Raw genomic sequence first — 13,203 nt, forward strand, 5'->3', positions numbered from 1 at the left:
AACTCACGTAAAAGCAGAGACTGACAGAGTTTACAACGTAGTATAATCTCACTGCATATTTGTTGAATGTATGAATGCGTCTTGTGAACCTATTTCAGAGTTCCTTCTAGTACACTATATAAGCCCACCCCCAAAAAACACACTCAACAACTGAAACCAAGTATGGCAAGTATGGAAGGTTGGGGATGGGTGGGGGGCAGGAATTTTTCCCAGGAGAACTAGGAAATTTTTGACGAGGCAGCAGCTTCTGGAAATGTCAGTGTTTATTAAACATTTAAGGACATTTGGAGGTTTGAGAAGAAATATACAGAATGTAGAAAAATCCTAAGAATCCCCTGTGGCTGGAGTGCAGCCTCTTCCCCCCCGCCCCCATTTCCCATTTGTTTTTCCTGCTTTCTGGTTGTTTAAAAACCATTTCTTAAGGCTCATTTGCCCCTCCTCCACTCCCTGACCTATGAGGATCCATTCTCTCTCCCTCTCTCTCAAGACCTGGAGTCCCAGAACAGTGCTCCAAAGTGGTGGTGGTGGTGGGGGGGGGCACCAATGCTATACCGAAGTGTGAGGATCGGGGCCCCTCTCCTTGGGCTGGCTCTTCATTAAGGACTTGGGGGGGGGGGGTGAAGAATTGCAAAAGCCACATGACGTCATTGGTCCTCAGTCATGGGTGTAAGGGCAGAGGATGGGCACAGATAAACAAAGAATGGATTAAAAAATAAAAAATAATAACCTAAATAAACCCTGAAGGACAGTCTGATCTGGGTGCTCTGGGCATTAGCTGGGGGGGACAGAGTATGGAGCTGGGGCCACCTGGTAGAGGGGAGGGAGGGGATGGGAGAGGAAACAACCGAGGGGTTTGGCTGGGGAATGCAGGGGTGGGAATGCCAGGTGGCCTGGATGTGAGGCAGAAGGTATCAAGGTCCCTTTCTTCTCAGTGCCCAGGCAGACAGGCACCAAACACACAGTCCTTGGGGCAGGTGAGGGGTAGGATTAGCTCCTGGGCTCCCAGAAAGCCAGGGGTGAAGGTGGGGAAAATACAATTGCCTAGGGAATGAATTCTGGAATGAAACTTACATCTCAAAGGGAGGTGCGGGCTGCGGGCAGGGCAGGGCGGGGGAGCAAGGAAGGGAAGCACCTAGACGGGGATAAGAGGAGCCTAGGTCCCCCTGCTCTGGCAGGGCCTAGGGTTGGGGGCGGCCATCACTTGTCCGAGTCCAGGCCCATCATGTTCTTGAGGGCGTTTTTGAAGCTGGTTCTGCTGGGGGACTTGACAGCAGGCCGGAGCTCCGAGCTCTGCTCATCCTTTCGTAGCTCCATCTCGATGACCACCACCTTTGGGCGTTTGGCGGACTCCACCCCTAACCCCCGACCCCCCGCCCGGCCCGCTAACCGCTATTTCTTATCCTTGCGAGACTCCCCCAGCCCCTTGGGTTTCTTCTCACTGGCAGCTTTGGTGCTTCTGCTGTGGTCCAGCATGGCATACAGCACTGGCGTCTGGGAGAGAGGCGCACACATCAGTCACCGCGCGACTGGGGCTTGACGGTTCCCATCCCACCACTCACTGCTGCCCGGCGGCTCCCAGGGTTTTCCTTCCCATCTTGCACAGGCCCCAAGTCCAACTAACCTGACGCCCGCGCTTCGACGAGTCCTTTCCAGGCTTGTGCAATTTCCCCTTCTCCATGGCACTGCAGGAAGAGAGGGTGCTGTGCATTTGGCCTTGCCGGAACCCCTAGCTCCGCGGACACAGCTTCCTCTTCACTTTGGCCCTTCCACCCACTGGAGTAGTCTCCGCCCAGGTGGGGGAACGGGGGATAGTGGGGAGAGGGGCAGGGGAGCCAGGTTCCCCCACTTACCTGAGCCTCCTCTGCAGGGCCGCTTGCCGGCGAAGCCAGCAGTACCGAATCAGGTAGAAAAGCAGCAGCAGCAACAGCACCACCCCGAGGACACCCCCGATCACAGCTCCCAGAATCACCCCGTACCTAGTTGGCACTAGGAGGGGTGGGAAAAGAAGTGGGAGAATGAGCAGGGCCCTGTATCTGTGGTTCCTAGTCCGCGTCTGTGCCCTGCATTGAGGATGTAGGACTCCCAGATAAAACTGCCTTCTGCCCACCCTCCTAGAGCCTGAAGGTCCTTAGACGGGGCTTTTTGCCCCTTGCCCCAGCCAGTCAGTCCTCCCTGATCCCCTCCCAAACTGCCTCCCAGATCATTGTCCCCATCTCCTCTCACACCTTTTTCAAAGACATACAGCGTGACCTGAGAGGTCTTGCCCACTATGTCTGGAGGGTTTTTGACGTCACAAGTGAAGGTGCCATTGTCGCTGTAGTCTAGGTTGTGTATGACAATGGAGCCATCCTTCCAGCGAGGGTCCCCTACCCACTGGATGCGCTCTTTGAAGGTCCCCACCTCGTCGATGTAGGGTTGTCCCTTGGCATAGTGGAAGATCTGTGAGGAATGAGGGGAAGCATGTGTCTCTCACATGCTTCCCCTCATGTGAACACAGCTGTCAAAACTTAGCTTCATAATTTGTTATAGAAAGAAAGCAAAAAAAACAAAACAAAACAAAACAAAACCAAAAAAAACGCTTAGCTCCAGCATCAGGGTGAGGGATCTTGGGCTGGAAAAGCTAGTGCTGCGGAAGGGAGGACTATGTAGACTGGACATAGTCAGGGTGATAAAGATTGCCATTTGCCTTACCAAAGGTGGGGTTATGGTTCATAAAGGATTTCCCTCTCCTTAGTCCAAGTTCTCTTTTTTGTTGTTCTTTGAAGCACTTTCTGTTCTCCAACCCCAGGATTCCTCCAGGCACTCACCGAAATAGCATCTCTGCCCCCTTCGGGCTGGTAGCGCCAAGTGAAGGAGATGTCATCTGAGACCCACTCACTGGACCAAAAGGAGCAGTGCAGGGTCACCCGGGAGCCCACAGCACCATGGACCTCCCTGTCGGTGTAAACCACGATGGCCTGGGCTGGGGACAGCACTGCAAACACAAATCAGGGAATCAGATGCACATATGGGCCCAGTGAGGTAGCGAGATCAGTAGGAAATCAAAGGCTGAGACACAGGTCAGAGGCCAATTTGGAAAAGAAACAACAAATTCTGAGCCCCAAGTCTCTAGGGACTAACTGAACAGATGAGCATAAATGCCGTGTCTGTCAAGCTTGTCAGCAAGTCTGTGCAGATGAAATCAGCACTAACAGAATTCTCCTGTGGACTTCCAGAGATTAGGTTTTGTCTTTTAAGTCTTACGTTTCCTTTGGATCAGTATCTAATTCTTAAGCTATCCTTTAGATGTAGTGTTTTAAATTTTTTAAATTTATTATAAATTATACAGGTAATACATATTGTGTTCTTATAAACTGTTCAAACAACAGAAATAAAACAAAAGTCTCCTTGGACACTCAGCCCAACAAATTCCTTTCCTCTAGTCCCTTCCAAGATGTAACCAGTTATCCATTTAATACGAGTCAAACTCCGTAAAAACTCAATAAACTGGAGATATACATGTACTTACAACAAATAGTTTTTTTTAAAAACATACATATTGCATTGTATTCTAGTGTTTTCTTTTTTGCATAAGAATATATGTATCTGGAGGAGCTTTCCCTGTAGATTCATAGATATCAATCTTATTTTAACAGCTGCATTGTATTTCACAATGCAGCAAACTGAAATTTCTTGCAGAAAAAAAAATGAAGATAACTAGAGAATGTAAGTCTTCTTCCTAGCACAACTGTCCTCATTGCTGAATCCCTGGTTGCTCTTGGCAGGGGAGTCAGAAAGGGAAGGACCTCATATCCCTCTCAGCTAGGTGCAGAGCAAGACCCCAAGCCTAGAGCTCAGATGACTCTACATGTGAGCCCTCTATAGTTCAACCGTCCTCACCCTCTTGGCCATTCCGGTCCAGTGCCACCCCCAAGACTTACCCACACAAGGAAGGCCATTCCAGAGAGACTATGTGTGTGGGCTGGCCCCAGGGATGGGCAACTGTAGACCTTTTTGTTCTACAGGAGGGGGAGGTGAAAATCAAACAAAGTCCCATTGTTCCAAGAAGGTTGGGGGGCTCATGCCACCCCTACTCCCACCCCCATTGTCCTGAATCTCTCACCTCAGCATGCAATACTATTTACTTACCTCCTGGAACTTCCACCTGAGAACCTTCTTGGGAATCCCCCTTGTGTAACAAGGGAGGTTATTCATTGGCTCTAACTTCTATTCTTCCTGTTATAATGTCAACCTTTGCCCTTCTCGGCTCTGCTAAATGGTTCTATGAGTGGAACAGGTGTTGAGATAGAACTCTCCCTCTCCCTTATACAACAAGATTCCTTCCCTCTACTTCTCTCACTGTGCCCTTCTCCAACTCTCTCTAATATTTTCATAGGGTACCTCCAAGTAGCCCAGTATAACCCAGAAGAGTCTAGAGCTCAAGCAGCTGACAGCAGAGAACCATGGGCATTCTGGCCAGCCCCCTTTCCCTTGCCGCCCCCCTCCCTCCCACCACTTGCCTACGGCTCATTTGTTGCCCTAGGAGTCAGGGCAGTTCAGAGAAGGAAAGGAGCCATTCCAATAATACCGATTTGACCTCTTGCTCACCCAAAATCTGCCAGGGGGCAAGGAAAGGGCTTGTTAACTTATGAAGGAAGACAGCTTTAGAGGGACAAGATCACAGAATCTCATAGAACCTTCCTCCATTCACCCACACAACAGGTGAGGAACCACAAAGAGACAAAAAATCTGAGGAGCTGAGACCACAAACCTGGGCTCCCTATTTAGACCACACTCTCTTTTTCCTTCTGGAAAACTAAGGTTAGGCACTTCCTGCACTACCAGAAGATGAGTGGGAACCAAACCCGGGGTTTGTGTCTGTTCCTTTCCAAGATCTAACACTGCTTCCCACTGGCTCTTAGCATGGCTCTGGGGGCAGGCTGCTGGTTTCCAGCCTGGGCCAGCCACACCCACTCTCTTTTACCCTTGCTACCATCTCTTTTACCCTTTCTTTTCAGAGAATACCTCTAGTGCCTCCCTCTAAATGCATATTTTTTCTTGTTTTCATACATAACTCTACATAAAACTTTATATCTATATAATTATTTTTTATTTTATAGATGGAGTCTCACTATGCTGTCCAGGCTGGTCTCGAACTACTGTGCTCAAATAATTCTCCTGCCTTGGACTCCCAGAATGCTGGGATTGCAGGTGTGAGCCACCACCTCACCTGGCCACGTATTTTTTTCTCTCTGTATATAATGTCACCTTCCTGCTCCCGCTTGCTCTTTATTTGGTTGCAGTGGGGAGAGCAGCAAAGGCAGTGGGGGCTGCTGAGTCCCCACACCTGAGTCCTGAGGCTCCCAGACTAGGGTGGCTCCACTTACCCAAAGAAGAGAAGAGCAGCACAGCCAGGATAGGGCTGGGGCTGGATGAGGGAGCCCCAGGAGCCATAGCTGGGGCAGGGCCAGGGGCCCGGAGCGTCTGTGGGGTTGAGAAAGTGGGGAACCAGGAACTGAGCGGGGGTTCCTGGAACCCGCTTAAAATCCCCTGGGGCCCCAGCATGAGGAGGCTGTCCTCAGCCAGTAACCAATTGCAGCCTGGCATGTGCAGTTGAGAGGTGGTGGGGAGGGGGCAGAGTGCAGGGAGCAGAAGGGGCATTGTATAGTCTGGGTGGAGGGGTGGGGGACACATACCACCCCATACACAGAGGGCTTTGTGTTTACTGGCCTCTCCCTGTCCCAGGCTGGAATGTTGTGGGGGGCTGGCTGGTGAGGGAGAGGGACAAAAACAGGGACACAGACAGACTTCTCTGAGGGACAGATAGGGAACCTCAATTTAAAGGCCATCAAAAGGGATCCCTCCTTAGCCTCCTTGCCTGAGGGGCTGCTTCAGAGCCCTAGGAACTAGAGGTGGGTGTCCCCCAGAGAACGCTGAAAATAGGATATCCCTTATCTCCACTAATGTGGGCTCCATTATGGACTTCTTGAGATGACCAAGACCTATAGGAGTTTTTTTCCTCTCACTTCCCTGCATCCTGCATGATTCTTCCCAGATAGAAGTTTTTCTCCACCTGATTATTTCCCGCCAAGAAGCCTCTGACCTTTCCCCCTTTGTCAAGGAGTCCTTCAGTGCCTGATGCTGCTATTTAAGTCAATTTCAATTTATATCAAGGATACACAATTGTACTGAGTGCCAGCAATATGTAAAGTATGAGAATGCAGGTAACAGAGAGAGGAATAAAAATTAAGTCCTTCCTTCAAGGAGTGGAAAATTAGGTTTGGGGAGGTGGAAGTGGGAGGATCAGAGGACAAACCCATCAACAACCAACTATAATAAGCTCGATGCTTCCTTTAGTAACGAACAAAGCTCTGGGAGTACAAAAGAGGGCACACACAGCTGCAACATCAGGGAGACTGAGTAAGTTACATGAGAAATTAAAGACAAAATAAACTTTATTCAATAAATGAAGTTTATGTCAGGCACAGTGGCTGACACCTGCAATCTCAGCACTTTGGAAGGCTCAGGCAGGAGGATCACTTGAGTTTAGGAATTTCAGACCCACCTGGGCAACATAGTGAGACCTTGTCTCTACTAAAAATTTTTTAAAAATCAGCTGGGCATGTTGTCGCATGCTTGTAGTCCCAGCTAATTGGGAGGCTGAGGCAGGAGGATCACTTAAACCTGGGAAAACAAGGCTGCAGTGAGCTATGACTGAGCCACTGCATTCCACCCTGGGCTACAGAAGGAGACTCTGTCTCAAAAATAAATAAATAAACAAATAAATAGTTCAGAGGGAAGAACAGTTGTGTCTAGGAGGTGATGTTAAATATGAACCAACCTTGAAGGATGACTGCCATTTTGGAAAGGGAGGAAGGAAGGGTTGCCAGAAGATAGAACAGCAAAAGCAAGGACAAAGAGGTGAGAGAACGTGTGTTTGTGTGTGTGTGTGTTAATGTAGGTTTGTGAGGTGCTGGATATATTCAGGGCAGCTCTTGTGCCATTAATTTTGACTTGATTTGGGGAAACTTGAAGTGGCATAGTCAAAAACAAGACCAGACAGAAAAGTCAAAGCTAGTCTGTGAAAGGCCTTAAACGACAGGTGAAAGAGGGTGAATTCAATTTGGTACATCATGAGAATCTGAAGGTGTTGGTGTTAGGGTGGAGTTAGCAATGGAAATGCCTACATAACCAGAGCTGAGGTTTTTTTTGTTTTTTTTTTTGAGGCAGTCTCGCTCTGTTGCCCAGCCTGGAATGCAGTGGCATAATGGCTCACTGCAGCCTTGACCTCTGAGGCTCAAGCAATCCTCATATCTCAGCTTTCCAAGTAGCTGGGGACCACTACAGGAGCATGCCACCATGTCCAGCTAGTTAAAAAAAAAATTTTTTTTTCAGACACAAGGTCTTGCTCTGTGGCCCAGGCTGTAGTGCCGTGGTGTGATCATTGCTCACTGCAGCCTCAATCTGTCAGGCTCAAGCGATCTTCCTGTTTCAGCCTCTAGATTAGCTGTAATTTTAGTGGAGATGGAGTTTCACTATGTTGGCCAGGCTGGTCTCAAACTCCTGACCTCAAGTGATCTGCCCACCTCGGCTTCCCAAAGTGCTGGGATTATAAGTGCTGGGCAGGCCCCACCACACCCAGCTAATTTTTCAATTTTTTTTTGGAGATGGGGTTCTCACTATGTTGCTCAGGCTGGTCTTGAACTCCTGTACTCAAATGATCCTCCTGCCTTGGCTTCCCTAAGTACTGGGATTACAGGTGTGAGTCACTGTGCCTGACCTCTAGAGGTTAATTTGAGTGGGATAGTCATTGTTATTCTCCATATGAGACCACTGCAGATCAGCCCATGTAAAGGAACGGTGTCCTGGTACCTTCCTGGGATCTCATTAGGCCACAGTCCTGGTGGGTTTGGTCATTAGTATTAGATTTGGGTTGTGGAATTCTAAATATGGGATTGCTTATGAAGTCCACAGGCAAAATTATCATCATTGACAAATGTTTACAGGACATTGTAGTCAACATTTCTATAAAATAGCAATTCAAAGTACTGTAAACAACAACAAAAAACCCAAAAATCTCCCCCTCCAAAATTTTCACCTAACTCCACCTCCCAACTGTAAGTAATCATTTTCTCCTTATCTAACTGTAAGGTTGACCAAAAGGTTGGAGAGGCAGACGCAGGGTCAGGTTTAGCAAGTTTATTTCAACCTGCCAGGCTGCTGCCTTACCACAGGCAGTGAAGCAGCAGTCCAGCTTACAGACTATGTGGGTTATATAGCCGGTTTGCAGATAGCGGGGTGCTATTCTAAGAAAAACTGCATCTTGGTTCTCAGGGGCTGACATTCTGCTTAAATGAGTTAACGTCCTGGGTTTGAGAGCTGGTGCCACCACATCCTGGCACCCAGGTGCCCTGTTTACAAGGCTTGAGGCTGTTTTTGTTATGAGCTTGGCTTAGCGTGGGAGAACAGGGAGGGGGTCTATGGGCTTGCCTTGCTGTGACCCTAACACTAACCACCCCTTTTATCTACACGCTTTTCAAGCAGCTGTTGCTACTTTATTGCATTTCTTTATTAATCCTGCTAAGGCTATAGCCTTCTTGGGGACAATATAAACGTCTGCAGCTTTGAACCCCCTACAGAACTTTTCACAGACTGAAGAAAAGTCCATACCTACATGCTAAATGAAATGATTAATATTTAAACAGCCTATTGGGCTGGGAGTGGTGGCTCACACTTATAATCCCAGCACTTTGGGAGGCCGAGGTGGGCAGATCACTTGAGGTCAGGAGTTTGAGACCAGCCTGGCCAACAGGGTGAAACTCTGTCTCCACTAAAATTAGAGAAAATCAGCCTGGCACGGTGGTACTTGGGAGGGTGAGGCAGGAGAATCGTTTGAACCTGGGAGGCAGAGGTTGCAGTGAGCCGAGATCATGCCATTGCACTCCAGCCTGATTGACAGTGTAAGACACTGTCTCAAAAAAAAAAAAAAAAAAAAAGCTGAGTGAAAGAGGCATCCCCTGGGTTAATGTGAAGCTCCAGAGAGCTAAGGTAGGATCAATGACTGGAAGTTCGACAGCACAAAGCTGTATTTAAATGTCTTTCTAATGAATAAGTTGTTCACTAAATAAAACTTGTTTTTTGAGGTACCCATCATTAAATGTGTGGGAGCAGAGTCTTGAAGATCGGCTGTCAGGGGTGTTGTAGAGGAGATCCTAGCTTGGATTAGAGAGGCTTTTCCAATCCTAAAGCGTATGAATGTGCTTTCTTTGTCAAGCATTATATAAATGCAAAATAGTACTATTCATTTGATGCAGAAATAAATGAATTTGTGCTATTTAAATCCTGAAGTGCAGGGATGCCAAATATACATAAGATCTGAATATTAATATAATTTTTTTTTGTAGTAATAAAACTAAAAATTTTTGCTCTGGGCTGTCCTTTTTTACTCCTCTTCACCCTACTCCCTACAAAACACTCAAGAATTGTGCACTCTGTTCCCTTCCTTTCTCACTTGTTCGTCTTCTTTCTTCAGTCTTGAGTGGTCGTCAGTTGATTCCTGTGCTTGGGGCTTGGGTTCCTATATATACATAAATCAATGCGTGTTCTCCCCCCAGGTTCTTCTAACTGTGGGTGTCACCCACATAGCGCTGAAACAAGGAACAAGAGAGCATTGTCCTCTGCTAGTGGGCGCCTGGTTCATGTGGCAACTCAAACCCAGGAATTGTGGGGTCTGATCCAGATGGTTAGACGAGGCTCCTCGTTCATGGGAATGGTGGTCCGCAAGGTCCTCTCGAGACCCCTTTACACACTCCCCAACTTAGATCACAATTTATGTATCTCTCTGGTTAAAGCTTCACATTAGAACAGGAGGGAGCCCGAAGTATCTTTTTCCTTGGGTGTCTGAACCGGCCAGCCACGTTTTTAGGCCGACTTAGGAGGGAGAGGGAGTACAGCAGACAGCTAAGCCCTCAAGGAAGACTAAACGAGTCCGCCGTTCTGTTCGGGAGTGGGATACAAATTGAATATGCACGCAGGTGGAACATAGACTGCAGATTTTGAGCCAGCGGCGTTTCTGCCGAAATCCTGGCAAATTCCGGTAGAAGTGAGCGGAATGAGGCGGGGGAGGAGACCAAAGAACCAGAAAACAGCAAACCATCTGAGGAGAGACGAGCGGAGAAGCTCCGCAGCCCTCTAAAGAGACTCTAGTCACGGGACATCCCAACCCCGCCCGCGCGCCTCCACCCTTAGGTGGCGGGGCCGTCTGGCGTCACTTCCGTCCAGACCGGAACCCGAGATGGCGGCGTTCTTGCTGAGGTGACTTTCGTGTGGGGCTGGGAGTTGGTGGCTGCGGCCCTCCGGAGACCTGAACTGGTCTCTCACGTTTTGCTGACAAGTGTTTACCCTGTGCCTGAGCGGGGAGAGGACTCATGGGTGTGGAGGCCAAACCCTCGGGAATCCTAGAGACCCCTTTTCCAGTCCCCCGCCAGCAGCTCCGGTGCGCTCCGTAGGGCTTCGGGGTCACTGACTCCCTATCGTGGGGCGCGCGGCTCTCGCCCCTTCTGTTTTCTCCACCTCCTCTAGTATTTCTTCCGCAAATTGCTCTCGTGCCTGCACCCAGAGCCGAGCTCCGAGAAAATAACGCCGAGGTCAGCCACCCACGGCTCCTACGATTTCGAGACCGTTATTTAGGAGAGAGAGTTCTTGGTGTATTTTGCCTTTGCTTCTAATGCCTTCAAACACTGGCTGCTCCCGGCAGTGAGTGGCACTGTCAGCGTTCCCAGCGGGCCGCTGGCAAAGGGTGCAGAAGGCCTGGACCCCTGCTGGGGTGATGATTGGCATTAGCACCCAGGGCAGCCCTCTGCTGCCCCAAAGCAGTACAGGGATTTCATTTTTAGTTCATCTTTTTATTTGGGAGAGAAAGTGGGTGTCCCAGTTTTTCTCTAAAATATGAGTTAGTTGTCCAGAGAAATACCCTAGATTTTCTTTCATTCTGAACTTTCTGCTCTATAGGTCTCATGCTCTACTCAGCCTCTCTACTCGCAGCGACTAGACTAGCGCCTTTAGAGGCTCTTGGTACAAATGCCAGTACAGTTTTGTGCCAGCCCTATTTTTGGAAATTATTTGTTGTGGAAAGTTAGCTTCAATGCTATTGAGATTTCAATCCCTGATTTTCCCAAATGTGTTCTCATTTCTCTTTCCACTTCAGTCACCCAGTTTAAAAATAGAGGGACTTTGTTTAATTTTTTTCAGTGATGAAATGATTCCTTTTGGAGTTGAAATCAGGGTTATCTTAATCCGTCATTTTCTCCCTGTTTTTCATCTCCATATGTGTCTTCTTTCTAAGGTATGCCAAGGCTTGTTTTGCTAGTGCTGCCTCCTTTATTCCAGATGGTTTGACCATAATTGAATGGTTTTGAATTCTCTGATATATTTTGGTATCGATGTTAGGGGCTTTTGGTAGAATTAACATTTAGTTTGAAATGATCATATTGGTCCCAAACAGTTCATTAAGGAGTTTTGGGATTAGTATTTACAAGCTGAGGATCATTATACTCATTAAGTGTATCCATACAGTATCATCTGAGTTGTATAGCACTGTCCATACTAGGATTCAATGCCAAGAAAGATGGTATTTTTCATTACTGGCAATCTGAAGTTCTCATGGGAAGGGCACCTCTATTTCTCGTAAGGGTTTTTTTTTTTCTTTTAGGAGGAAAAATGAGGAATTACATTTTTTTTCTTGATAGAAGTTTCCAGTCTAATTCCATTTTACCAGAGGGATCTGGAACTGTTCATAATGTTCTGATTTAACCTCAAAGGAAAATACCTTCTGAGAAATCCTAGGAGCTGGCTTCCAGTTCTACATTTATTTTGGACAAGTCAAGGTCATTGATTCCATGATTGTGGTTTCCTCATTTGTGTTGACAACGGCAATAACTTGGGCCCACTTAAGAGAAATATTGGTTAAACATTTTTTTTTTGAGACGGAGTTTCGCTCTTGTTACCCAGGCTGGAGTGCAATGGCGCGATCTCGGCTCACCACAACCTCTGCCTCCTGGGTTCAGGCAATTCCCCTGCCTCAGCCTCCAGAGTAGCCGGGATTACAGGCGTGTGCCACCATGCCCAGCTAATTTTTATTATTATTATTTTTTGTGATGGAGTCTTGCTCTGTTGCCCAGACTAAAGTGTAGTGGTGCGATCTTGGCTCACTGCAATCTCTGCCCCCCCCGCCTTGGTTCAGGTGATTCTCCTGCCTTAGCCTCCTGAGTAGCTGGGAATATGGGCGCCTGCCACCATGCCTGGCTAATTTTTGTATTTTTAGTAGAGACTGGGTTTCACCATCTTGGCCAGGCTGAACTCCTGACCTTTCGATCCACCTGCCTTGCCCTCCCAAAGTGCTGGGATTACTGGCGTGGGCCACTGTGCCTGGCCTTTATTTTTATTTTTGGTTAAACTTTTTAAAAAAATTATTTATTTACTTCTAACTGGCAGATGAAAATTGTATATATGGTGTAAAACATGTTTTGAAAAATCATTTATGCTAAATGGAGCTATAAACATATGTATTACATCTTTGTGAGGAGAACACTTGAAATTTATTCTTACTGATTTTTAAGTATAGAATGCCTTGTTATTAACTATGATTAATAATAATCTAATAAGGTAATAATTGTACTATGTAGTTGTACCATAGATCTCTTGAACTTATTACTCCTAACTGAAATTTTGTATCCTTTACCAATTCTTCCCCTTCCCCCCATATAAATGTTTAATGCTTGTCTAATTAGTTATCAGAGTATTATCATGGTTTTTTTTTTTTTTTTTTTTTGAGACGGAGTTTCGCTCTTGTTACCCAGGCTGGAATGCAATGGCGGGATCTCAGCTCACTGCCACTTCCACCTCCTAGGATCAGGCAATTCTCCTGCCTCAGCCTCCTGAGTAGCTGGGATTACAGGCACGTGCCACCATGCCCAGCTAATTTTTTGTATTTTTAGTAGAGACGGGGTTTCACCATGTTGACCAGGATGGTCGCGATCTCTTGACCTCGTAATCCACCCGCCTTGGCCTCCCAAAGTGCTGGGATTACAGCCCGGCCCTTATCATGGTTTTTGAATATATACTGTATATTTTGTATATTCCCTAAACAGTTCAGGGACCAGCCAGAGATGAACAACCAGCTGAGTAACACAAACCATTGGCAATCAGTCAAGGAATGACTTGCCA

The 13,203-nt window shown here is 47.4% G+C and overlaps 2 protein-coding genes across 2 annotated transcripts in view; one reads left to right on the forward strand and one right to left on the reverse strand.

Moving 5' to 3' along the window:
- Positions 1–245: 245 nt before the first annotated feature.
- MPZ (myelin protein zero) lies at positions 246–5,496 on the reverse strand. The gene is made up of 6 exons (XM_035279434.3): positions 5,367–5,496; positions 2,808–2,974; positions 2,226–2,439; positions 1,851–1,986; positions 1,622–1,682; positions 246–1,491 (listed from the first exon to the last, which is right to left on the reverse strand). Exons 1-6 carry the CDS (start codon positions 5,431–5,433, stop codon positions 1,390–1,392), a joined length of 747 nt encoding a protein of 248 aa, XP_035135325.3. The 5' UTR covers positions 5,434–5,496; the 3' UTR covers positions 246–1,389.
- A 4,749-nt stretch (positions 5,497–10,245) lies between these two features.
- Positions 10,246–13,203, forward strand: part of SDHC (succinate dehydrogenase complex subunit C) — a 46,448-nt gene continuing 43,490 nt past the window's right edge. The window contains exon 1 of the mRNA XM_003735163.5: positions 10,246–10,293. Within this exon, the coding sequence (XP_003735211.1) occupies positions 10,274–10,293 (20 nt within the window). The 5' untranslated portion in view covers positions 10,246–10,273. The remainder of the gene's footprint in view (positions 10,294–13,203) is intronic.

This window comes from Callithrix jacchus, chromosome 18, assembly GCF_049354715.1.
Source record: "Callithrix jacchus isolate 240 chromosome 18, calJac240_pri, whole genome shotgun sequence".
Classification (NCBI taxonomy): Eukaryota; Metazoa; Chordata; class Mammalia; order Primates; family Cebidae; genus Callithrix; species Callithrix jacchus.